General features: G+C 38.5%; 1 protein-coding gene across 2 annotated transcripts in view; it reads left to right on the forward strand.

Moving 5' to 3' along the window:
- The window catches only part of dlg2 (discs, large homolog 2 (Drosophila)), an 876537-nt gene that overhangs the window by 615613 nt on the left and 235112 nt on the right, over positions 1–25812 (forward strand). For both annotated transcript variants that reach the window (XM_060825990.1, XM_060825991.1), the window contains exon 14: positions 24249–24363. In XM_060825990.1, the coding sequence (XP_060681973.1) occupies positions 24249–24363 (115 nt within the window). The remainder of the gene's footprint in view (positions 1–24248; positions 24364–25812) is intronic.

The following is a 25812-nucleotide window of genomic DNA, read 5'->3' on the forward strand; positions in this document are numbered from 1 at the left end:
TCAAAAGAACATAAAAGCTGATTGCACAAAAAGAAGTTATATTACAGTGTGCAAAATCTTATTAAAAAATCTTATTAGATAGAAAGATTGAACTCTTTTATACTGAACAGCAACCTTTCTGACACACAAACCTCAGTGAAAGGTTGCCCTTATGTGAAGCTTCCATCTTCAGTTGTCATGATATACAACTGGAAATGGTTTCTGGAACTCTCTTGCTGACTTTGAAGCACTTTCAGAGCAACATAGCAGTTTTCTGGCCAGACTTCTTATCACTGTAACGTTTTGAGTCGTTCTGTGATATTTTACTCCTGTTGCTAGGCAACAGCAGTTTTATTTCTTCTACTGCCCGGACCCATTCACCTCAAGCAATTAACCATCTTAGAGTGTTTATAAACAATCTCCAGACAACCTAGCACAACTTGCAGAACAAATATAAAATGAAACAAAAATTAAAACTATTACAATACTCAACAATTTGAAAATTTCCAAAGTGTATACTGTGCAGAAAAGGCAGGACAAATCTTACCAGTCCAGCTACCACCTTATCAATCTATTGTCAATCATCAGCAAAAATGAAAGTTATCATCAATAATGGTATCAAGCATTTCTTGAGAAGGAATAGCCCACTCACTGATGGTAAGTTTGGTTTCTGCCAGGGCCACTCAGATCCTGGCTTCATATCAGCCTTGGTCCAAATTTGGACAAAAGGGCTAAATTCTAGAGGTGAGGTATTATTGACTGTCTTTGACATTAGGACAGCATTTGATTTAATATGTTATCAAAATGACCAGCAAAACCAGAGTCAGTGGGAATCAGGGAGAAAACTCTTGGATGTTGAAGTTATGCCCAGCACAAAGGAAAATGATTTTGGTTGCTGGAGATAATTTCAGCCCCTGACAGCACTATAACAGTTCTTCAGAGTAGTGTCTTGGTCCAATCATCTTTAGCTAGTGCATCGACGCTTGCTTCAGTATAGAGGAGGTGTAATGCACTGGCAATGTTACATAGCAAACAATCCAAATTCCTAGGCTAATGTTTTAGAGGTATGGATTCAAATCCCACCATGACATATTGTGAAATTTAAATCCAGTAGAAAAAAACTCATTCTTTAGAAGCCAGTCATATTGTGACTATGTCAGTTGCTCTAAAAATCTATTTGCTTTATTTAATGCTCTTTAGGGAAGTGAAAATACTGATCTGGCCTACACGTCACTCCAAATCCAGAGCAATGGGGTTGGCTCTTAATTGTCCTGTGGGCAATTAGGAATGGCAATAAATTCTGTTGCAACCCCAGCAGTTCCCTACACCCCATGTATTAATAACAAGAAGATAAAAGTGGGGATTTATGCTGGTGAATAAATAATAGTCAGCACCCTTTGCAACACCTTGAAGACTGAAGCAGTCTTTATCACATTCAGCAAGTCTTGGACGACATTCAAGCCTGAGCTGAGAAATAGCAAGTAAAATACATGTGACACAAGTGCCAGGTAATGACCATCTTCAACTAGGTGAATCTAACCAATACTTCTTTGTATTCAATAACAGTAGTATTGCTGAATCCTTCACTATAAACATCCTGGGGTTACCATTGATGTGAAACTGAATTGGAGCAGCCATGTAAATGCTGTTGCTACAAATGTAGATTAGAGCTAGGAATTATGCAACAAGTAACAAACCTCCTGCCTCTGCAATGCCTATACCTTACCTTCAGACAGGAGTGTAATGGAATACTCAACTCTTGCCTGTTTCAGTGCAGTCCCAGTGACACTGAAGAAGCTTCACATCATCAGGACAAACAGCCTACTTGATGCATCATAGAAGCAATGTGTATTATCTGTAAGATGCATTGCAATATTTCACTGAGATTTTCAAATAGCACCTTCCAAATCTGTGGCCTCTACAAATCAAAAGAAGAAGGGCAGGGGTTGCCTGGGAATGTCACAATCCAGATCAACTTAAAGAGGTATTAGCAAATAGAAGAATGTTGGCAAGATTGATGCAGCGAAAAATATATCAGTTTTTTGTAATCTGGATAGACTTTATCAATGTAAAGCCATGCCATTTGGAATGAAAAATAATTTAAGGATAATCACCAAGGTCATTGAAGGAATATGTTGTTATGTTAAATACATTGATGACTTAGTTGTGTTAACAAATCTAGGATGAACATCTACATCCCTTTAACAAATTGTTTGATCAGTTATAAATAAACAATTTGCATGTAAATTGGGCTAAAGAAGTGAATTTGCCAAAGCAAGAGTGATGCATTTGGGTCATACTGACCACAAGCCAATCTTGCACCTTGAGAAACAAAAATAAGAGTTACCTTGAATTTTCCTGTGTCTAAATCAAATGGGAAATTGTGGTATACAGAGGATCTTCGATTATCCAGCATTCAATTATTCGAATTTCAGATTATTTAGCACGATTGCAAGATCCCAATGCTTGGCTAAAATGTATTATCCGGCATTCAATTATCCGACAAAATACTTCCCACCCATATTGTTCAGATATTCGAGGTTCCTCTGTATCTTATTGAAAGTTTATTTTGATTTTAGTACTGTTGTGGCTCCTCTGACCATTTATTAAACAACATAGGAAATTTGAATGGACAAAAAAATGAATGAGTTCCTTTAGAAGTTTGAAAGCTGCACTGCTTACCACATTGGATTAACAATATTTCATTATGCTGAGATTTTTGAACACAGATCCTGCAATTTTCACTCCAAGCCACACACCATTCTGATGTTAATCATTGTTGCAGGATCAAGATCCTAAAACTCCCTTCCAAACCGCATTTCAGATATATAGACAGGCAGTCCTTGGGTTATGAACAGGTTCTGGAGTCTGTTCATGAGTCAATTTATTCGCAAGTTGGAGCACCATGCAAAACAATGGAAAGTAACCATTTGTAATTATTAGAAATGTTCATACATTAGGTCTTTAAAATTTAAACCACGTATGGAATTGCATTTGTAAGTACACGTGTTCATAAATTAGATATTCCCCAAGAACCATAATTGTTTCATAAGACAATTCATCATCACTTTCTTCCAGGGCTAGTGGGATAGCAATAAATGTTGACCTTGATACTGACATGCACATCCAATGAAGAAATGAATAAAGGTCTTCCCCCTTCTTAACACTCATAATATAGAAATGCAAATTTAAAGCAATACATTGTCCTTCTCCTTTAGGACTCAAGTTTCTAAATGATATAATAGTAGTAAGAAACATGCATCTCCATTATGCCTTCCCACAGAGAAATAGTGAAAAGGAATTTTTCTATTTTTATTTCCTCCTAACACTACATCTATTCCACTTAGCTTACAATTTGACAATAACATCATATTCATATTAAATACACGTGACCTTCCATAGCAGTCATGTTCTGTTCAATTCATTTTAACTTTGGCATTTGTTTTCCTTCATAATAGCTCTTCATATCGTTTACAATAATATTGTCTTTTCCTGCTACAAGAACAATTTTTAAGTTGTATGAAAATAGCATTAAATCTAACAAGAGAGTCTCATATTCTTAACCTGAAATGTTTTAAAGAAGATATGGGGACTGCCTTTAGATACATCCAAAGTGCTGTTTTGAGGGAGTTTTAGGATTTGATCCAGCTACAATGACTGTTACAAATCAGGATAGTGTGTGGTTTAGAGTGAAAATTACAGGGTTTAAGTTTAAATATCTTAGCATAATGTAGTTTTATTAAATTAATGTGCTAATCAGTGTAGCTGTCAAGCTTTCAAAGGAACTCTTACATTTCTTTGATCATTCAAATTTTCTGCCTTTTTTTATAAACGATAGCATCTGAAGAGTTGTTGGACTTTTTTTTACTTCAGAAGGTCATAGACCTATTTCCAAACTCATAATCACTTTATCCAAGTTGACGATTACTCTTGGCACGTGTTCAGTTTCCATGAAAAATAACTGGCTATTTGATGCCTATCTAATTTTTCTATATCAAAATTGCACTAATATCAAAATCACTGACATGAAGCCAGTTTAAAATACCTCTAGTGGTCTGGCTAAACCCAGTGTGATAATCAATATCACTTTGTCTATTCTAATTTCCTGCCTTTTTTTTAAACAGACTTTTCAAAGAAGCCACAACAATACTGAAATGCCGAACAAACCTAAAATAAAGTACACTCACGTCAATATAGTAATTTTCCCAAGGGATGTAAAATTCCTCCCAAGTTTGCTAAATGCAACCAGGTCATCAATGTATGCAACTAAGTAACGTATTTCTTAATGACCTTGGTGATTATCCATTAAACGTTTCTAGTGCATTTTTCATTGCAAATGACACAAAGTCATAGTCATAGAGATGTACAGCATGGAAACAGACCCTTCGGTCCAACCCATCCATGCCGACCAGATATCCCAATCCAATCTAATCCCACCTGCCAGCACCCGGCCCATATCCCTCTAAGCCCTTCCTATTCATATACCCATCCAAATGCCTCTTAAATGTTGCAATTGTTCCAGCCTCCACCACATCATCTGGCACCTCATTCCAAACCCATACCACCCTCTGCATGAAAAAGTTGCCCCTTATATATCTCTTTTATATTTTTCCCCTCTCACCCTAAACCTATGCCCTCTAGTTCTGGACTCCCTGTACCCAGGGAAAAGACTTTGTCTATTTATCCTATCCATGCCCCTCATAATTTTGTAAACCTCTATAAGGCCACCTCTCAGCCTCCGACGCTCCAGGGAAAACAGCCCCAGCCTGTTCAGCCTCTCCCTGTAGCTCAAAGCCTCCAACCCTGGCAACATTCTTGTAAATCTTTTCTGAACCCTTTCAAGTTTCACAACATCTTTCCAATAGGAAGGAGACCAGATTTGCACGCACTGTTCCAACAGTGGCCTAACCAGTGTCCTGTACAGCCACAACATGTCCTCCCAACTTCTGTACTCAATACTCTAACCAATAAAGGAAAACATACTATCCTTCTTCACTATCCTATCTACCTGTGACTCCACTTTCAAGGAGCTATGAACCTGCACTCCAAGGTCTCTTTGTTCAGCAACACTCCCTAGGACCTTACCATTAAGTGTATAAGTCCTGCTAAGATTTGCTTTCCCAAAATGCAGCACCTCGCATTTATCTGAATTAAACTCCATCTGCCACTTCTCAGCCCATTGGCCCATCTGGTCCAGATCCTGTTGTAATCTGAGGTAACCCTCTTTGCTGTCCACTACACCTCCAATTTTGGTGTCATCTGCAAACTTACTAACTGTACCTCTTATGCTCATATCCAAATCATTTATGTAAATGACAAAAAGTAGAGGGCTCAGCACCAATCCTTGTGGCACTCCACTGGTCACAGGCCTCCAGTCTGAAAAACAACCCTCCACCAGCACCCTCTGTCTTCTACCTTTGAGCCAGTTCTGTATCCAAATGGCTAGTTCTCTCTGTATTCCATGAGATCTAACCTTGCTAATCAGTCTCCCATGGGAAACCTTGTCAATATAACTTAACATTTATAAAGACTATCCAGTTACAAAACTGATACACCTTTAACTGCATCAGACTTGCCAAAATCCCTTTACTTGCCAATAAGATAATATGTGCATCCATCTTTGTTACTGTAATCTATGCCTTTGTTAATCCACACACACTGATTGCAATCTGTGTGATTTGGAACCATCACAATGGTGACCTCTAGCTACTTCAATAATGTCATTGTCCATCGTGATCTCTTTCCCACTCTGGATAACTTTGTGCATGTAGTCTATAAGGATCTTGATATTCTTGTGGGTAAAGTATCTCCTACATTGTAATCATGTCGAGAGAAAAGTGGTTTTCTTAGCCTATTCACAGAAATTGATCATGAGTCATAAACAGATTTTGTTAGTCACCCCAATAGTTTTATGGGAGTAAGCAGTATTTTATCTAATTTGTTAAGCACCTCCCTATTATCCAATCTGATTATTGGAGGGTTGCCCTCAGAATTTTCAATTTCTGATTCCTTCTCAAATCATCCTGATACTTTTAATATGCCCCTGTTTACTGACCCAATGTAAAAACACACTTCTGACTATCTTCTCTGTTATAGTGTCCTTTAGCATATTAACATGACATACTTACTGATTTTCTTTTCTTTTGTTTAGAGTACTCATGGCAAAGTTCATATATTTGAGTTTCTTTTTGATTTGATAAGGTCCAGTTAACCTCACTTTTAATGGTACCCCAAAGACAGGTAACAATATGAACATCTTGTCTCCAAAGACAAAATTTCAAGCTTTCATCTTGTTTCTGCTCTAGCTTTCATTGTTTGCTGAGCACTCTTCAAATACTTTTTGGCCAACTCACTTGCTTTGAACAGTATTTTCTCTGAAATTTGACACATAAATTGGAAGTGTAGCAGCTGATCTTTTGGTTTATAAATTTATAAAACAGTAACAAGGAAATTCCATTATCCCAATCATATGAAAGGAGTTAGGAGGTCATGTTGCATCTGTACAGGGAATTGGTTAGGCCACTTTTGGAATATAGCATGCAATTCTGGTCTCCTCCCTATCAGAAGAATGTTGTGAAACTTGAAAGGATTCAGAAAAGATTTAGAAGGATGTTGCCAGGGTTGGAGGATTTGAGCTACAACGAAATGCTGAATAAGCTGAGGCTGTTTTCCTTGGAACATCGGAGGCTGAGGGGAGACTTTATGGAGGTTTATAAAATCATGAGGGGCATAGATAGGGTAAGTAGGCAAGGTATTTTCCCTGGGGTAGGGGAGTCCAGAACTAGAGGGTATAGGTTAGGGAGAGGGGGGAAAGGTTTAAAAGGGATGTAAGAGGCAACATTTTCGAGCAGAAAATTGTGCGTATATGGAATGAGCTGCCTGATGAAGTGGTGGGAACTGGTAGAATTACAACATTTAAGAGGCATCTGGATGGGTATATGAATAGGAAGGGTACAGAGGGATATGGGCCAAGTACTGGCAAATGGGACTAGATTAGGTTAGGATATCTGGTCACGGACGAATTAGACTGAAGGGTTTGTTTCTGTGCTGTGCATCTCTATGACTATATTGTAGCCAAAATGGGAGTAGAGAAGTTAATTCAACTTTTGCAAAAAATGGATTATCCAGGGAAATGCAAACAGATCAAGGTTCAAGTTGTATTACACAAATATTCAAAGAAATTCTGAATATTTTGAGAATAAAACAATTTATGTTTCAACCAATAATCAACTTATGAAGGGGCATGAGAAAACGGTATCTAACTTCATGGAACATGAATAGTATCAGTGTCAGAAATGCCCTAAAAGAGCATTAGAGACACACAGCACGGAAAAGGACCATTGTTTCAACTTATCCATGCCGACCAGATATCCTAAATAAATCTAGTCCAGTTTGCCAGCATTTGGCCCAAATCCCTCTAAACCCTTCCTAGGCATCTGGATGTTTGTATGATTAAGAAGGGTTTAGAGGGATCTGGGCCAAATACTGGCAAATGGGACTAGATTTATTTGGGATATCTGGTCAGCATGGATGACTTGAACCAAAGGCTCTCTTTCCGTGCCGTATGTCTCTATAACTCTATTAGGGCATTTCTGACATTGATACTATTCATGTTCTTTAAAGTTAGATGCCGTCTTTCTCATGCTTCTTGAGATTAAGTTGAAATGTAAATTACTTTTCAAAATAGTGTCAGTGAAATAGATTTGACACCATTTCCCTCTGCATTGACTCTTCCTCTTTCTGAGTAATTTTATGGATGTGAGGTTTAGTTACAGCTCAGTCAGGAAACAATGCAGGATGTTCCTCCTTTGCATCTTAATTTCTTGTACTTCCCCTGATTATTCCAACATTCTCAATGAGGCCAATATTTTTGAACCAGCCAGGTCACCTCCTATGGTAAAATAATTCCTTGACAAGCAATAATTGAGAGAGAATATGTAATATTGTCGTGAACCATCAGCCCCTTTCAAGAAGATTCTGAGGGAACAGGTTCTACTGATATCACTTGTACAGTTTAATATCTATTTCCTTTCCTGATGTCCACTTTTCTGAGGGTTCCTTGTGCTCCCACTATTACAATATGTTTTTCATTTCAGGAGCTTGAAGATATCTAGTTTTATCACAATCGAAACATTTTTTCTATATAATTTTGAGGTCGAGTCTTTTTCCGTCATTGTTTTGGCATCCATCTGTTTGTTCCCAAAAATGAATATCTTTTTCCATCTTCAGATATTGTAAACCTCCAGTTTCCATGCTAATACCCATATGATCGTTTCTCAACATGTATAAAGCTTTGTGTTATGGACCAGACCCAAACCCTCAAAATATTTTTATTCAGGTCGCCCAGACTATAACTTTGCAATTTGTTTCAGGTGAGTGTACAGTGGATATTCCCATAGTGAATTCTGTGGTCCGACTGCCAAGTTTTAAACAAACAAAATTTATTTGCAAAATTACAGAATGAAACACAACAAACCAAAAATAGAGTACCCAGATAACGTATCCTATCCAAACCTGGCAGGCTATCCCTACTTAATGATACTGTTCCAAAGTACTTGCAACAGTCCCAATAAACAGACCCCTTAGCACAAATAGTAAAAACGACACAAAATGCTTACATGTTACGAAGTCAAAAGAGCAGAAGGAGGAAGTGTACCAGCAGCCTCTTCGCACACACTGTTGCTGAACTCTAATCTAAACGAAGGCTAGCTGCACAGTTAGTGCCCACTCCCCTTTGATTATATCTTTTTTCTTAAAGACATGAAAGCTGCAGGCCAGAGGCATTATTTGTTGGGGTAAACAGAAAGACCCCCAATAACCTTTCAAACTCAGCCTAATTGGAGCCTGGCCAATTACCCCCTCTCTGAAAAAAACTCAAGGGCACTGTAGCTTTGAGAAAGGACCAGCTTTGTGACATTTGGTTAGACCACATTTGATGAATTTCTGCCCATTTCTCATCTGTCTGAATATGTGATGATCTGCATTTCCTCATTAAGACATCATTTCTAAGGTAGTAACATTCAGGGTTACATTCAGATTCCTTCTCTATTTATGCCTTTTGATACAACTGCTTTAGGGGCTAAGCATTACTGCCTCACAGCGCCAGAGACTTGGTTTCAATTCCCACCTTGAGCGACTGTCTGTGTGGAGTTTGCACATTCTCCCCGTGTCTGCGTGGGTTTCCTCCAGATACTCCAGTTTCCTCCCACAGTCCAAAAGATGTGCAGGTTAGATGAATTGGCCATGCTAAATTGCCCGTAGTGTTAGGTGTAGGGGAATGGGTCTGGATCGGTTACTCTTCAGAGGGTCGCTGTGGACTTGTTGGGCCGAAGGGCTGTTTCCACACTGTAAGTAATCTAATCTAATCTAATCTAATCTTTCTGCTGTAACTCAATTAATTTATCTGAGATAAAAATATTTGCACGACCACCTATTTGCTCCTGTTTTGTCTCAACTATCTGATCGAACACAGTCTATGCTAATGCCAGTTCAGCTTCCTTATCTGTACCCTTTGATCTCTCCTGTTTCAACTTGTGATTTGTGACCTAGTTACCACACAATCAAGAAAGATTCCAGGATAAGAGTCCTGCATTGCTTCAGTTGCAGGAGTCTCCTGCTGGCTTTTCAATCACAGTAGGCAGCGCTCCTACTGGTGAATCAATTATATCATTCGCAAAGACAAATTGTATTACTGGAGCTGTGAGTTTGTCCAGTACTTCGGCCACAAATTCTCCACTGTTTTTCTGGACACTCTAACCTCATCTTACATAACTGAACATTTTTTTTGTTTCATCATGAATTCCCATTACCAGTACTTTTCTGGCAACAGTCCTTCAGGAGTACATATCTCTTCATCCTTCAGCATCAGAGACTGAGAAGATCCTGTATCCCTTAACATTTAAGAGGCATTTGGATGGGTATATGAATAGGAAGGGTTTGGAGGGATATGGGCCGGGCGCTGGCAAGTGGGACTAGATTGGGTTGGGATATCTGGTTGGCATGGACGGGTTGGACCGAAGGGTCTGTTTCCATGCTGTACATCTCTGACTATATCCAGTCAGTTGGAGCCTGGGCAATTACCCCATCTCTGAAAAAACTCGAGGGCACAGTAACTTTGAGAAAGGACCAGCTTTGTGACATTTGGTTAGACCACATTTGGAATATATTTTGAGCTATTTTGGACTTTGTGTCTTAGGAAGGATGTGCTGGTCTTGGAGGGAGTGCAGAGGGGTTAACAAGAATGATCCTGGGTATGGAAGGCTTGTCACGTGAAGAGTAGTTGAGCACTCTGGGATTATAATCGATAGAATTTAGATGGATGAGGGAGACTTCATTAAAATTACAGAATACTGAGTGGTCTGGATAGAGTGGATGTGGAGAAGATGTTTCTACTAGTAGGAGAGGCTAGGACCCAAGAGCACAGCTTCAGAGTGAACAGATTACCCTTTAAAACTGAGATGAAGAGAAATTTCTTCAGCCAGACAGTGGTGAATCTGTAGAACTCATTGCCACAGAAGACTGAGGCCAAGTCATTGGACGTATTTACGACAGAAATAGATAAGTTCTTGATTAGAAAAGGGATCAAAGGTTAAGGGGAGAAGGCGGGAGAATGTGGTTGAGAAACATATCAACTAATGATGGTGTGGCAGAGCAGACTGAATCAGCCAGATGGCCCAATTGTTCTCCAATATCTTAACGATCTTATGGTCTTCACTTCAGTGATGAGGCAAGAAGGATTAATTTGGGATAGAGTTAATACACATGGACAATTGTGAATTAATTAAGGAGAGCAGTATGGATTTCCTAAGGAGAAATATATGTTAGCTCATTGCTGGAGTTATTTAAAGAGTTAACAGAGAGGGTTTGTAAAGATTATTATGTTGATATGGTGTATATGAATTTCCATGAGGTGTTTGATAATTGTACTGCAAAATAGATTTGTGAGCAAATGTTAAAGTTCATGGCATAAAAGGAACCGCAGTAATGTGGATGCAAAGTTGGCTGAATGGTACAAGACAGAGAGCAAAAAAGCAATTAACTTTTAGACGCTGGAAATCTGAAACAAAAACAGAAATTGCTGGAAAATCTCAGTGTGTCTGTGGAGAGATATCAGAGTTAACGTTATTGGTCCAGTGACCCTTCTTCAGAACTGATGTTAGCCAAGAGAAGGATGGTTTTCATTCAGAAGAAAGAGTGGGGGGAGGGGTTAGGAGTCAATAATATGCAGAGATAGAACGAAACAGGAGAGAAACATAGTCGGACAGTCAAAGGAGTCTGTAAGGACCAGCCTTGAAGAATGAATTGCTGCTAATAGGCACTGTTAGTAGCTGACAATGGGTTGTGTATGGTAGCAGCCCATGTGATGACAAGACCTGTTGAGTGGGGGTGGGGAAAACCATGGGCAAGGTGCTCAAGCCCTAAAACTGTTCAATTCGATACTAAATCCAGTTGGCTGTGAGGTTCTGAAGTGAAAAATTAGGGGGTATTCATTCAGCTAGCACTAAGCTTTGCTGGAGACAGAGATGTTGACCAGAGAATATGGTGGTGTGTTGAAGTGGCAAGCAAATGGACACTCGGCATATTTTTTGCAGATAGAATGTACGGTGAAGGGCTTATGCCCGATACGTCAAATCTCCTGCTCCTCAGATGCTGCCTGACCTGCTGTGCTTTTTCTGCACCACACTCTCGACTCTAATCTTCAGCATCTGCAGTCCTCACTTTCTCCTGCAAAGCATTCACCCAGTCTGCACTTCATTTCCCCAATGTAGAGGAGACCACATTGTGTGCAACGAATAAGTACACTAGATTGAGTGAAGTGCAGGTAAAGCACTGCTTCATCTGGAAGGTGTGTTTGGGACCTTGGATAGTGGAGAGAGAGGAGGTAAACGGGCAGTTATTACATCTTCTGCAATTGCAGGTGAAGGTGCTGTGGGGATCTGAGGACATATTGAGAGTGAAGGAGGAGTGAACCAGGGAGTCCCAGAGGGAACAGTCCCGCAGAAGGTTGATAAGGGAGAGGAGGGAAATATGTATCTGGTGGTGGCATCTAGCTGAAACTGGTGGAAAATGTGGCTGCTGGTAGATGATGACAAGCAGGGTTGTTTTGCTTTCGTAGAAGGGAAGAGGGAGGGTGAGGGTCAAAGAGTTGGAAATGGGTTGGACCGGCTGAGGGTCCTGCCAACTATGGTGCTGGGGAATCCTCAATCGAAGAAGAAAGTGGATATATCAGAGGCCCCCTTGTCAAAGCTGGCATCATCAGAAGAGATGTGGTAGTGACGGAGGAACTAAAAGAATGGAATAGAGATGGAAACAGTGTGTGCTAGTTAATGGGCATTTCTTAGGCTGGAGGATGATTTATAATGGAATTTCACAGAGGTCATAATTGCAACCTTTACTCTCCAAATGTACATTATTGATCTAGAATTTAGTTTACAGGGAACAATTTTTAAATTTATGGGTCATGGAAGACTTGAAGATATGGGAAAGTGTAGAACTTCAAATGTACAATTTGATGAATGTGGGCAGATAATTGTCAGATGATGTTCAATGTTGAAAAGTTTGAGGTGATACATTTTGGTTTAATGCTGAGGGAATTTAAAATAAAGAATACTATTCTAAAGAGTGCACAGTAACAGAGAAACCTGAATGTACATCCACATTTTAGTATTAGGAGAGATGGAAAGAACAGTGAATTCAAATGCATTATACTCTGCTTTATTAAGAGGAGCATCAACAACAAGTCCAAAGAATTTAAGCTCAACTTTATAAGATGCTAGTTAGACCTCAGCTGGAGTATCATGTACAGGCTTGGCAACATAATTAAGAAATGCAAAGGACCAGGCCAGACCCCCTCAAAACATTTCAAGAAAGTATTCCAGACCCTAACTTTGCTAGTTGTTTTTTGCAGGTGTAATGTGAATAATCCAGGAGGGATGTAGTTGGTCAAACCACATAGTTTTAATCAAAACAGAGTTTATTTACAAGATTACCAAATGAAGCACAAACAAAAGAGAACAGAATACTGAATAACTTAGCCTATCTGAAAACACAACAGATCACCCCAACTCAATCATCACCAACTCAAAATACTTGCACCAAACTCCATAAGCACCCCTTGGCACAAAAGGTAAAGTCAAACACAGAGTCTAACAGGAGAGAAGTAAGATCGGAGACATAGGAAAATCAGCCTGGACCAACAGCTTTTACAACTGCCTGACTGCTTTTAGTAAATAGCCAGACCAAACCAGAGAAAAGCTGAGCTGGGAGAACTGGTCACTCTCCTTTCATTGTACAAGTGTTTTATTTAAACTTAAAAGTCTTTTGCCAGAGACAGTATCTGGTAGCTATAATCGAATTGGCCCTAAAATCCATCTAAGCCCAGCCTTTTCAGAACCTGTGTTTTACGACCTCCTGAGGAAAAAAAAGCCAACTACACATAACCTTGTTAAAGGAGCGGCATCATCACAGAAAGAATGTGAATGCAGTAAGTAGAGTGCAAAGTAGGTTTATGAAAATAATTTCAGGAATAAGAAACTTCAGGTAGGAGGATAAATCAGGGAATTTCAGACTATTTTCCTTGGAGAGGAGAAGGCTAAGATAAAATTTGATGGAAATTCTGCAAATCATTGAGACGTCTGCATAGAGTAGATTGGGAGAAGCATCAAGAACCAGATAGCATATATGTGAAGTAATTGGCAAAGAAGCAAAAACAATATGAGGAAGAAAGGCATTTTCACACAGTAAGTAATTATGATTTGAAAATCACTGTCTGGAAATGTGGGGAAGGTAGGTTCAGTTGAGATATTTGAGAAGACATTAGATGGTCATTTGAAAAGGAAACAACAAGAGGAAAGTGATAGATGATAGGAAAAAGAAGGAGAATGGTACAAAATCATAGTGTTCATTTGGAGAGCTGGTGTAGAGATATTTGGCCAAATTGCTGCCTCCAACACAATAAAAATTCTGTGATTCTCTGACCCCCACACTTGTTTCAGCTCAAAGTTAGTTCTGTGAAATAATGACAGCTCAAGACCACGATTAAAAAGTAGGAATACATCATAGTCAACAATAATATGAACTTGAACATTTAATGGAATTGAATCCTCTTAGACCTATACATCAAAGCTCCTGTACACATGTTGCAGACTTGATGGAGGTTTGGATAACAGCAAGACATTCAAAGGCTCATGTCCCCAAAATTCTTTTTCCCACCTAAGACTTTTGGACTGACTTGATATTGAAACTTTAAATATTTAAGTTTCCTTTTTTTTAAAAAATTTCCTTTTTTAAAGGGTCTTAGGTATTTTGCAGTTGATTTTTGTTGGTAAAAGCTTGCTTTTCTAGAATAGTCTTCAAACTGAAACTAAGATTATATTTTTTATTTCTCAAGAGTTTCTTTTTAATGTAAGTTTGTCACTTACTGATTGTAGCAGAATACGCTCCTCACCTTATAATTGATAATTTTCAAACTTCAAATATTACAATAAAAAGATTTTTCAACTGCTACAGGATTTCTTTCTTTTGTCAATTGCCCACTGCAATGGTTGTCCCAGCACATGATTGTGGAAGCTTTCTGTAAAGATTTTCTTTTCAGACACTGAGGCCTGATTGCGCTGTGTTACTGCTCATAACTGGGTGCTTGGTGTCACAATTTCTTTTACGTGGTTTTTGACCTTTGATTATGTGTTCCAGTTCCATTTGATGCACAACATTAAAGTTTTGTAAAGTACAAAAGCTCTGAAGCTTGGGATCTGTTGTTTTGCTGAATGACAATTTTTGTACCTCCATGCCCTGCTTATGAAACTCGATGACACACCTCAACTGCCAGTCAAGTAGATTAATAATCTCTGAACTTTTGATATTGACTTAACTAATTTAGACTTAACCATTTCCTTTTACTAGGATGGCTTTTCACAAACTATTTGTAGTGTTCATGGGCTATTTCATAAGTTTGTTGTTTTTCTCTGAATATATTAAGTTTATCATGAGCTGAGTCAGCTGTTGTTGTAAGTATGCATTGTGCACAGATCATTTCTGCTAACAGAGATGAGGTTCTATCCAAACTTGACACTTTAATGCTAATGAAACTGTGATGAAGTCCTGAGACTTCTTCAAAATCAATAATCCAAGATTTCTCAAATATTGTTGGCATCGTTCTACTTGTAGAGAACTGTGAATATTCACTGGAGTTCATTTGTAGTTAAATTACCGAAACCTCCTCATCCATTGACTTTCCTTTAACTGTTAGCACTTCTACAATTTGTGTCTCTTCATTTCACTTAGTCTGAAACACTGGCAGGTCCTTTACCTTCATTTGTATTTCCTTTAATTCTGCCAAGGCTCCCTACATCTTTTCTGGATGTTGTGGCGTGCCTGTTAGCAACTGACACTTCAGAATGCCAGTCTCATTCTCTTTCTCTGTAGTGGTATGGCATTCACCACAGAATGGAATTTCTATATCTAATTGTGGATGCTGCTCCTATTACTGTTGTATTCCACTGGTGTATGGATTTGAATAAGCAGGCAAGTTTAACTCCTTGTGACCCTCTTTAACGAAAGGCTGACTCTCCTCAACAGAGGCAACAGAGTCTAATGAATATTCACAGTTGAGTTAAAGCATATAGGAAGATCCAGAATCTCTGCTTGAACAAAATCAACAGAATGATTGGAATTTTCATTCACTGTGACTCTATTTTGATAAAGCAAACTAAGGTCTAGCATGCCCTCTTGTGGCAGATCATGTCATCCTAGGCATCTTTTTTGTAGCTGCTTGTAGCCTCTCATCTGAGAGAAATAAAATCATTATTTCTGCATATATAATGCAGAATCGTGGCATTATCTTCCTCTGGCCCAAAAGATGGAATTTCTGTAATGGAGGCCAATCAGTGGCGCACTCAGTTTCAATGTGTTTTCTTCTGCAACTGCTGAGTGAATAAGATTCAACATGAATATCTCTGCTTAACAGAATGATGATTGGGAATGACATATAAAGTATTCATGCTCTCTCTCCCATTATAATGCCTGCATGTGCCATCTCACTCTGAGTTATACATCACCTGTGCCCTAAACACGTATGGAAAAAAATCAGGGAATTCATGTTTTCAGCCATGCTGTTGAATCTGAAAGAATGGATATGATTGCCCTATATTCAATTTAAAAATAGTTTGGTAGTAACCATGATATCTATATGCCAAAATCATCTTGTGGACCTACATAATCACAGAGCCAAAGCTTGTAGTGATCTTTATATGCCCTAAGAAGATTTTATCCTACTCCTCAGTGTACTGATTGTAATGAGGTCAGCTGAATGGACATCAGAATATGAGTTCCCAGATTGGGGTTGTTAATCTGTTCCAATCAGGGTGCTGTGGATGACAGATATAAACAGTAGTGTCAGGTGTTCTGTTCACTCTGACAGCTGGCTCTGGGGAAGCTGGATCAGGACTTTCCACATGTAAATAAAGGGTGACTTGGTGACAGGATACCGGACTCTGTGGAGTTATTTCAGTCATGATGAGTGGGATTAATGATGTAACTATGTAAAAGCATCTACTAACTGAAGCCCAACTAGCCTTCAAACAGGCACTGCAACTGGCTGTATCATTGGAAAAGCCAGCAAGTGGAGCATATGATTTGCAAGGTTATCCAATGGAAGTTGACACCCTCACCAATCCAACTGAGCTTGAGGAACACTACTTGATTAAAGGCAATTGCATAGACTCACTCAAGATATATCCTGAAGAGAGGAATTCTAGGTCAGTGCATAACAAACCCCCAAAATACAGCCAAGCCTGTGTCAAATCATTAAGAGTTTCTTCAGGATCAAGGTCGACAAACCATTGCAGTTACTGCTGGTAGGCAGACTCGAGACAGGAAAAGAATCACATTCGGCTTGGATTGAGTAAAAGAAATCAGATGAATTCACAGTCTGGAAAGCCCATCTACATCTGGTTTGGAATAGTTAAATTACTTAGCAATATCCAGATCAGAACAAATCAAAATAAACATCTGGTTAATTGGTCACCCAGCTCTAATGAAATCGATAGTGGCATGACTGTCTCGGTGGTTGCAGAACTAATCTTTAATAAAATTCACTCTGGACTCCAGCACTTAGGTTTGTGCAAGACTTTGGCTAGATTGAGAACCTGTACCAGGCAGCCTTTACAGAATAAGGGTACAACTTTGGTTCTGGTCTCTTGTGAGAAGCAGCTAGTTCAGTTACCACTGATTGTAGTAAAAGCTTGAGCCCAAACTTGTTTGGGTGAAATTGGTTGAGTGAGATTCACCTAGAATAGCTCAGCATTTTTCAGTTTGAAAATGGCTGCCTGAGTGAAGTCCTAATTTAATACCCAGAATTTTTTCAGGAAAGGAGCAAAGGCCACCAAGCATGTTGACCAGGAAGCAATTCTGTTATTCTGCAAAGCCTACTCAGTGTCATTCACCTTACGAACAATCAGAAAATTGGAAAACAAAGGAACCATCAAACCAGTGCAGTTTGTGGAATGGTCAGCATCGATCATACTGATTGTGAAGCCTGATGGGTTATTTTGCCTTTGTGGGGATTTTAAACAAATGACAACTGGAGAAACACCAAGTCCTTCACATGTGGATTTATGTGCAAAGCTGGCAGTGGGGGGCTGTCCTTCACGAAGCTGGACATGAGCCGTGTGCACTTGGAACTGTGGTTAGATAAGGATTCCCAGAAGTCTGCAACAATTAATATCCATAAAGGTTTGTGCCAATGTATGAGACTGCCATTTGGGGTATCACCAATCTGTGCAATTTTTCAATGAATGATAACGAACGTTTTACAAGGTTAACCCCAGGTTGTCATTTATCTAGATAACAGGGAAAGCAAATAAGGAGCACTCAGAGAAGTTGGACATAGTCCTTATGCATTTCTCCCAGGCTGGTGTATGCCTTAGAAGGGAAAAATGTGCGTTTTAGGCACCCTATATTACATACTTGAGCTACAGAGTCAACAAGACTGGATGAAACCTGTTGGAAGCTAAAATAAAGACAATCAAAGGTGCCCTGGCTCCCAGGTCTTTACTGGAATTTAGATCTTTTCCTGGGCTGGTGAACTATTACAGAAAATTCATACATAACATGGTCTCTTTCTGGGCAGCTCTGCATCAACTTCTAAACAAATGTCAGCCTTGGAAATGGTTGCATAGCCAAGCCAAAATTTTCAAGGAAGTGAAGCAATAGCTATCATCGTCTAAGGTGTTGGCACACAATGATCTGAAGCAAGATCTGGTATTGACTTGCAATGCCTGTCCATCAGATGGCCGAATACAGAGAAACACCCAACGGCGTATGCATCCAGGACAATGGATAATGCAGAGCATTAATACATTCAGATAGAGAAGACAGTTTGGCTGTCATATTTGGAGTCAGGAAGTTTCACCAGTACCTTTACCCTGATGGGTGAGACACGGTGGCTCAGTAGTTAGTACTGTTGCTTCGCACCTCCATGGACCCAGGTTCAATTCCAGCCTCAGGAAACTGTCTGTGTGGAGTTTGCATGTTCCCCTTGCGTCGACATGGGTTTCTTCATACAGTCCAGAGATTTGCAGGTTACGTGGATTGGCCATGCTAAATTGCCCATCGTGTCCAGGGTGTGGGTTAGCCAGGGGATATGCTGGGTTGCAGGAATAGAGTAGAGGAGTGGTTGCTCTTTGGAGGATTGGTGTGGTTGAATGGCCTGCTCCCACGCTGTACGGATTTTAAGATTCTATTCAATGATTTATTATTATATTTATATATCCATAAAGACAAACCACAAACGCTTGCTAAATCTCCTTGAAGAGTACAGGGCAGTACCACCCATAGTTTCAGGCCCAATTCAACCAATTAGACCCAGTTCTAATGCTAAGTGCGTATAATTAAAAGGAAGCCAATTAGCAAATGCAGATGCACTGAGCTGCTGCCAGTGGTACTACCACTGAAAGAGTCTATAAAGGTTTTAAATTTTCTGGATTCTTTAATAGCATTGACTACCCCTGTTGCTTTTTACACTTCCTGTTGTTGTAACTTTTTTGGTGTCCTTTTGTACTCCATTCTGTAAAATTCTGCAATTTACAATAATCACTTACTCACTTTGGCTGACTGATTGTTTTGTCAGCTTGCCGGAGGATTTTTCCTGCAATTTTTCTATATTCTGCAGGGATCATTTTTTCTCCAGAGTCTGGGAACCAGGTTGATAGTGCTGTCCTTCACTCGCTGCACTATACTGCTTGGGTTTTCTTCAGTTCTTTTCCTTCTCTTCTATGGTCTGATTTCTGGCTGGCCTTGTCTTCTACTGTATTGTCTTCCCTTTAGGTACACCCTTGCTATTTTCTGTTATAGAGTATGAGTATGTCTGGTTGTTGATAGAAGTTAGTCCACATACATGCCACTAGATATCAATAAATTTTATTCAGTATAATGTTGTACAATTGAAGGTAGGAGAGGATATCTCTGCACCCCAGTTCCCATTGGAGTAATCTGACGTCATTTTTACAGAATCACGTGCTCAGTCGTTATTCTTAGAGTAAAGGTATAGTTTACTTCACACTGCCCCAGATTAAATACCAGCAGCAGTAGAATGAGACCTTAAGTGGCCATCCGACCCCAGGAAGCAAAACGTTCGGGATGTCACTGGATTTTATGAGCCATATCCCTCCTCCCACTTCAAATCTGCCAGTGGGAGAATGCAAAATCCAGCTTGTATTTGACTGGTCTTTCAAGATTTTGTCTGCAATCCACCATGCACTCTGTCTTTCGGCTTCATCATATTTGTTCCCTCTGTTACCATACAAGGATCCCTGATTTTATTTCCTCTGCCTGTCACTGCAACATTGCTTGGAAAGCACTGCAGGTCAGGCAGCATCCAAGGGGCAGGAAAATCGACATTTCGGGCATAAGCCCTTCATCAGGAATCAAAAGTTGATTCTCCTGTCCCTCGGATGCTGCCTGATCTGCTGTGATTTTCCAGCACTACACTCTCAACTTTGAGCTCCAGCATCTACAGTCCTCACTTTCTCCCACTGCGACATTGCTTGCCTGTATCTGAAACATTTCTTCCTTCAAGACGCCCATTGAACCATTGCAGTTTTTCCTGTCAAACTATATCATTTCTCATCTATTAAAGTGAACTATCTTCCAAATTAGGAGTCTACCTTTAGATTTTTTTCCTTTTACTTTCCTGTTGCTAATCTAAATATTATGATGCAATGGTCACGTTATCCAAGTTTCCCCCACATTCATTTGATCTATTTTGGCATTTATCATTACTCAGCTGTAATTTCTGAAATTTCTTCTGCATCATTGAACCTAAAGCTGATCAAGGAAGTTCTCCAGGTCTACAGCTACTGTGGGCTGCTGCTCAGCTGCCCTGATGACAATGTGTTTGCAATCCAATACACCTTGAGCATCAAGGAATCATGAAACTGTTGCAAAGCTCTGGGCTAACTTATATTGACAGGTGAGGTCAATAATTCCTCCTCTAGCAGACTGGGCAGAGCCAATGACATGGATGTTGAAAGTTATGCTAACTTTGAGAGCCATTTTATAAATATGGCCCCTGGATCTGTACGCAACAACAGGAGCTGCTGCGGGATGCTTATGAGGTCTGCAACAAAAAAAGCCTCTTTCTGCACAGCTATTTAGGTAGATCATGCTGGCTGTTAGAAAGTTCTTCCTGTTTAAATAGGATTGAGGTATGAAATGAGTTATGGTACTCATAGAATTCTGATTCATGTATGTTTGCAGCACTACTCTCTCTCATTGGTTGCTGCCTCAATCTACAAAAATATGTTATTGAGAGGGTCGCTGACAGGAATAGAGCAGTAATTCCTTTGGATCCACCCACCTACACTGTTTCTAATGGGTGAACAGGTTTAAAATCACCGTTTGTGAGAATACAGAGATGAGTGAAAATGTATAGGTGGTTCTATTTATTTGCATTTTATTTTACTAACCTATTCAATGCTTTTTATTCCGTAAGTTTCCTTGCTCCTTGTGGTATGTTTAGCAGACATTCAATTTTAGATTAACTTATACTCATAAATTAAGGGCAGAATGGTTAATGCTCCTCGCAATTATTGTTCCTTGGTATTTTCAAACTTACTTGTGGATGAGGGCCAAGGAGCATGAGCCATCTTTCCCTCTTCTTTTCATGCAGCTCTGGTACTGCAATATGATGAAATATAATATTGGTGTGAAAATAACTGGCTAGCACTCAAATGCATGTTTTATGAGGTTGTGGTTAAAGTCATAGTTATGCCCAACAGTGATAAGAAAATGTCCCTCTTTTGTGTAAATGCTTTAAAATCAAATAAGTTCACAACTAGGTTCAATAGTCACCTGAAAGCTGAAGTAGAATGGATCTAGTTGATTCTAGAAGACACATGGTTCATCCAGCATTGTACAAACACTATGTATGATTAAAGATAAATATTTGAGTAAGGTGTTTCAAACTGTAAAGGCACTATGTAATTATTTTACAAAACTTGGGCTTTATCTTGTTTTTAAATTATTTTGAAGTACTTGAAACATCCACATTGTCCTGCAGTTAACATAAATACATCTGAGTGTTTTAAAATGGCCTTAAATTTCTGTTGCTATTTCCTAAAAATGAGCAGTGCTTTCAAAGGAGATAATCTTTAGAGAAATAAACTTCAACAAAATTATTTTTTAAAAAATAGAATGTGTTCAAGAAATTTTGAATAATAATTTGAGAGGAAGACTAAGGTTGTTTTCTAGGCCATCACCTGTATGGGAGTACAGAAAGCCAACCATGGATTTGACTGGATATCAGAGCTGAGCCCAATCCTGTTTAAATGCACACTTTCCAGCAGGGGTCACTGAATAATGATAAAGAGTAGGAATATGTCCCTTCGCAATCATGATACTCCTACTGCCACTGTTGCTTCTATAAGCAAATGAATATGCACAGTCGGAATTGAATCTGTGACTCCCCTTGTCTGTGTAAGACACCAACTTCTTTGCAGTTTAAAATCATTGCAATACCCTCTGAGATTAACTCCACCTTCCTGCTACTTTTAGTACATCTACACAAGTATAGCAGAATAAGTAAATAATTGAATGATACTTCCATATTTTGAAAATGTAAGTATAGATTTAGAAAAGTTATGTGCATAAGTATTTCACAAAACTGCATCAGATATTTCAACCTTGGAACTGAAGATAATTTCCTTTTTATTATACAAAATTTTGACTGATCTTCACAAAACTGACATGAAAGTATTGTGACCGTTCTTATTTAAAATTCACTTGCATTTTGTGCCCGTTGAAACTAAAAATAGAAAATTCTTTTCAACTGTTTATGTTGGCAGCAATGGCAAGTGATGTGCCATAATTTTTTTTTAAAAAAGTGCATATAATTCACCTGTTAAGCATTATAGCATTAAAATAATAATCAAAATTGTGTATCCTCAGTACAGTCAGTGCCACATTTATTTCTGAAAAAAGTATAAAATTATCTTTGTTTTAAATATACATTATTTTTCTTATGCAAATGAATGTATTTAAAAATTCCTTATCCACTCCTCCTTCTCATTTTAGAACCTTAGAAACCTGTAAACAAATGAATTAAAATGGAGCAGGCTAACTATCGGTGATGGGGGGGGGGGGGAGATGTAGGGAATCAGTATTGGGGATTAGTGGAAATTAATTAGTAGCTTTACTTGTTTGAATGAATTTGGAAACCTTCATGTGCTCAGGTGAAAATGATTTGGATATAAATTGTAATAATGGTTAGCAGCGCCACTGAAAAAGCTGCAGTCAGCATTTAGAGGTTTTTGTTTTTTTGATGTTATCAGCTATTAAACCATTCCATCATGTGCTATCACAGACTACAGGGATAGGATGATGAGTTGAAATAACAGAAAACACTGATGCTATAGGTTGATCAAATGACACTGGGTTTGACTGCACATTTTTAATGGGTCATTCCTATTTGAGCTGTACGGCTGCTGCTGCTGCTGCTGTGGCAGGATAGCCTTGGAATCTGGCTACATCTGGGAAGATTTGAACATAATTGGAAAGGTAGGCTTGCTTTTAGGAGAGAAGCTAATTATTTTAAAAGAGCAGGGAACAACAGCATGCTAATTTCAAGTATCAGTTTAAAGTGTTTGTACTGAAATTAACGGGAATGGAGATTTATAGAAATCCATTGCAATGTGTTTGGTTTCCCTGGTGATTTCTTGCAGTTGGTTGTCGACATTATCCTGCTTTTGTAAATGTGCGTGTGGTTTGCAATATAATTCTCTGTTTGTGCTTTGAAGAGTTTAGCTTGTGTTTTCTTAACTCTTCTTGATGAGTTGTCATACCATTATTTTCCTTCTTAATTTTAAACTTTTGAACATTCCTCTTGTCGCCAAGGATTGAATAAAGATAATGAGATGGATGTTGTTTGGTCTTTGAGTAAAATAAGCTGTATGATTAAGCTATCACAGTTGTTAAGGAGACAGAATTTTCATTTGTAATGTTGAATTATTCTGGCTCAAAATGCAAGTGTTGTGCAGGCTGAAAGACACAGCTATTAGGCAAATCTGATTGTGTGCATTTTGCTTTTCTTCCTCTATCCTGACAATATGTTATAAATATTTTATAATATAATGGCTATATAATCAGTATTTTTTAAAAAATGGAATTATGACATTTCTCTTTCTGTATTGTGATAACATTTCTACTTGAATGACTAATATGTGCAAAATGTTTTTGTATGGTATTAATATTAATAAATGTAAGCTGTTTGATTTTCTGCAATATAACACTGCACTATGATTTTTTTATGAATTCTTGCGTGTATGTATGTGCATACATCTTTCATCAGCCCTGCAATATTGTAGTATAAAATGCCCAACGATTTTAGAGGTGAAAGCAAACATACATTCTTGAATGAAATCAGTAATGCAGTGGCAATGATGCATATGGTTGATGACAGTATTATGGCTATGATGTGTTTATTGTAGATTTCTTGACATTAGAACCAAATGAAAGAAAGGTCTGCATCTTTTCTTCCAGACAATAAACTTAATTCATCCCCATGAACACTGCAGTTTTTATAGCTTTGTTTTGACTTTACTGGCATTGGGTGTGAATATATGTGGTGGAGAGAGGGACTGTTGGGGTGAAATCGAATAAGTTCAAAAAATTGTTGTGATTTTCCTTTTGTAAACTCAATATTGAATATAATGAAAATAAAAGCTAAAATGCTTGCATCTTTTTTCCTCTTCCCCATTCCCACCCTCTCCATTCAGAGTACAGCCGGTTTGAGGCAAAAATCCATGACTTACGGGAACAGATGATGAATCAGAGCATGAGTTCGGGGTCTGGTTCCCTAAGAACTAATCAGAAACGATCATTGTATGTAAGGTAAGTAAATTTATTTACTACTTTTATTTGCTTAACTGGTAATTACACTGTTACATAGAGTATAATGTACACCAATGCATAGACCTACATAGTAATTGTATTACAACTCAAAAAGGATTCAAAGTTAGTCTAGAACAAGCCAAATTGTCAGCTGATTCCAGCCACATTTGCTTATTACTAACAAGTTGTAGGTACCAGTCACAGTCCCAGTAATAGCTTGCCAGCCTTGGCTCAAGTGAGTTTGTGGGAGGTCAGAAGCAATTAGTAGTGATGTGAAGTGGTCCATGAATGTAAGAAGCTGTAAGGAGTCTGTTCCTTCTGTTTCCATGATCAGTGAAGTTAAAAACGAAGTTAAAATTACCTCTAACTTCACTTTTATCATTGCTTAGCACCTGAAGTACCTTCAGTGATGAAACAGGTGCTTCATCCATGCTTTCTTATTGGAGATTGAAGCACCTTTCTCATGCTTGTAAAATGCAATCCAATTTCTGGGTTTTTGCTCTTTTAAATGGATTTTTAGGTCATGCTTCATCAGTACATGACACACCATATGTTAAAATATTATTGCAGTTGTTGAAATAATAATAATTTATCTCAAGATGAGCAATGTAGGTTGACTTAAGATTTGAAACAGCATCTGGGGATTTTCACCAGAGAATAAGCATTAATAATGAAAATCCTTACTATTAGACCTAAAGCAACTCGAATTATCCATGGGTGATACAATCTTGATAAACCTTTTTACTTCGCATCATTAAACGAGAATCTAAATACCTTTATACTTAGCAATATTAATGAAATGATTAATTTTATCCTCTTTACTTACAATGTTACTTATGGGAAAAAATGCATGCGGATTACCTACAATTAGCTCTGCTCCTGGATGGTGATGCGAGAGGTACCATCAACTTGTTGTTACTCACATCTTTCTGTTTATTTGAAGCCTGTTAAATTATGGTCACCATGTACTTCCTGGCAGTTTTGATGTGCAATCCATTCCTGAAATCAAAAGCTGTCACTTGGGAATAATTAATATTTTTTTTCTAAACTTTTGAGGGAAGAAGTATTAATAAGCAATCATTTCAGCAGTGGCATTTTCCTGACTTCTCCACCTTTGTGTGTGCTTCAGTTAATATATTTATACCATGTCTTTAAATATGGTACATACAAAAATAATAGATAGGTGTTAATGGCATGACAATTGCACTATAAATCCACCGATTCACAAAATCGTCATCTGCAGCATGACAAGCTCTTTATCTTTGACTAGAATATGAGAGATGTGCTAAAAATAATAGGTGGTAACTCTGAATTAAAGAAAGAAGATAGGCCAGAAAATGGGTCCTCACTATTGTAGTATAGCTTGCATGGGTGGTTAGAAACTGAATGTTCAGGAAAGTCAGGAACTAAACCACTTGACTCCACCCTTGTCTCAGTTCATCTGCTGCT

This window comes from Hemiscyllium ocellatum, chromosome 6 (genome assembly GCF_020745735.1).
Source record: "Hemiscyllium ocellatum isolate sHemOce1 chromosome 6, sHemOce1.pat.X.cur, whole genome shotgun sequence".
Lineage (NCBI taxonomy): Eukaryota > Metazoa > Chordata > Chondrichthyes > Orectolobiformes > Hemiscylliidae > Hemiscyllium > Hemiscyllium ocellatum.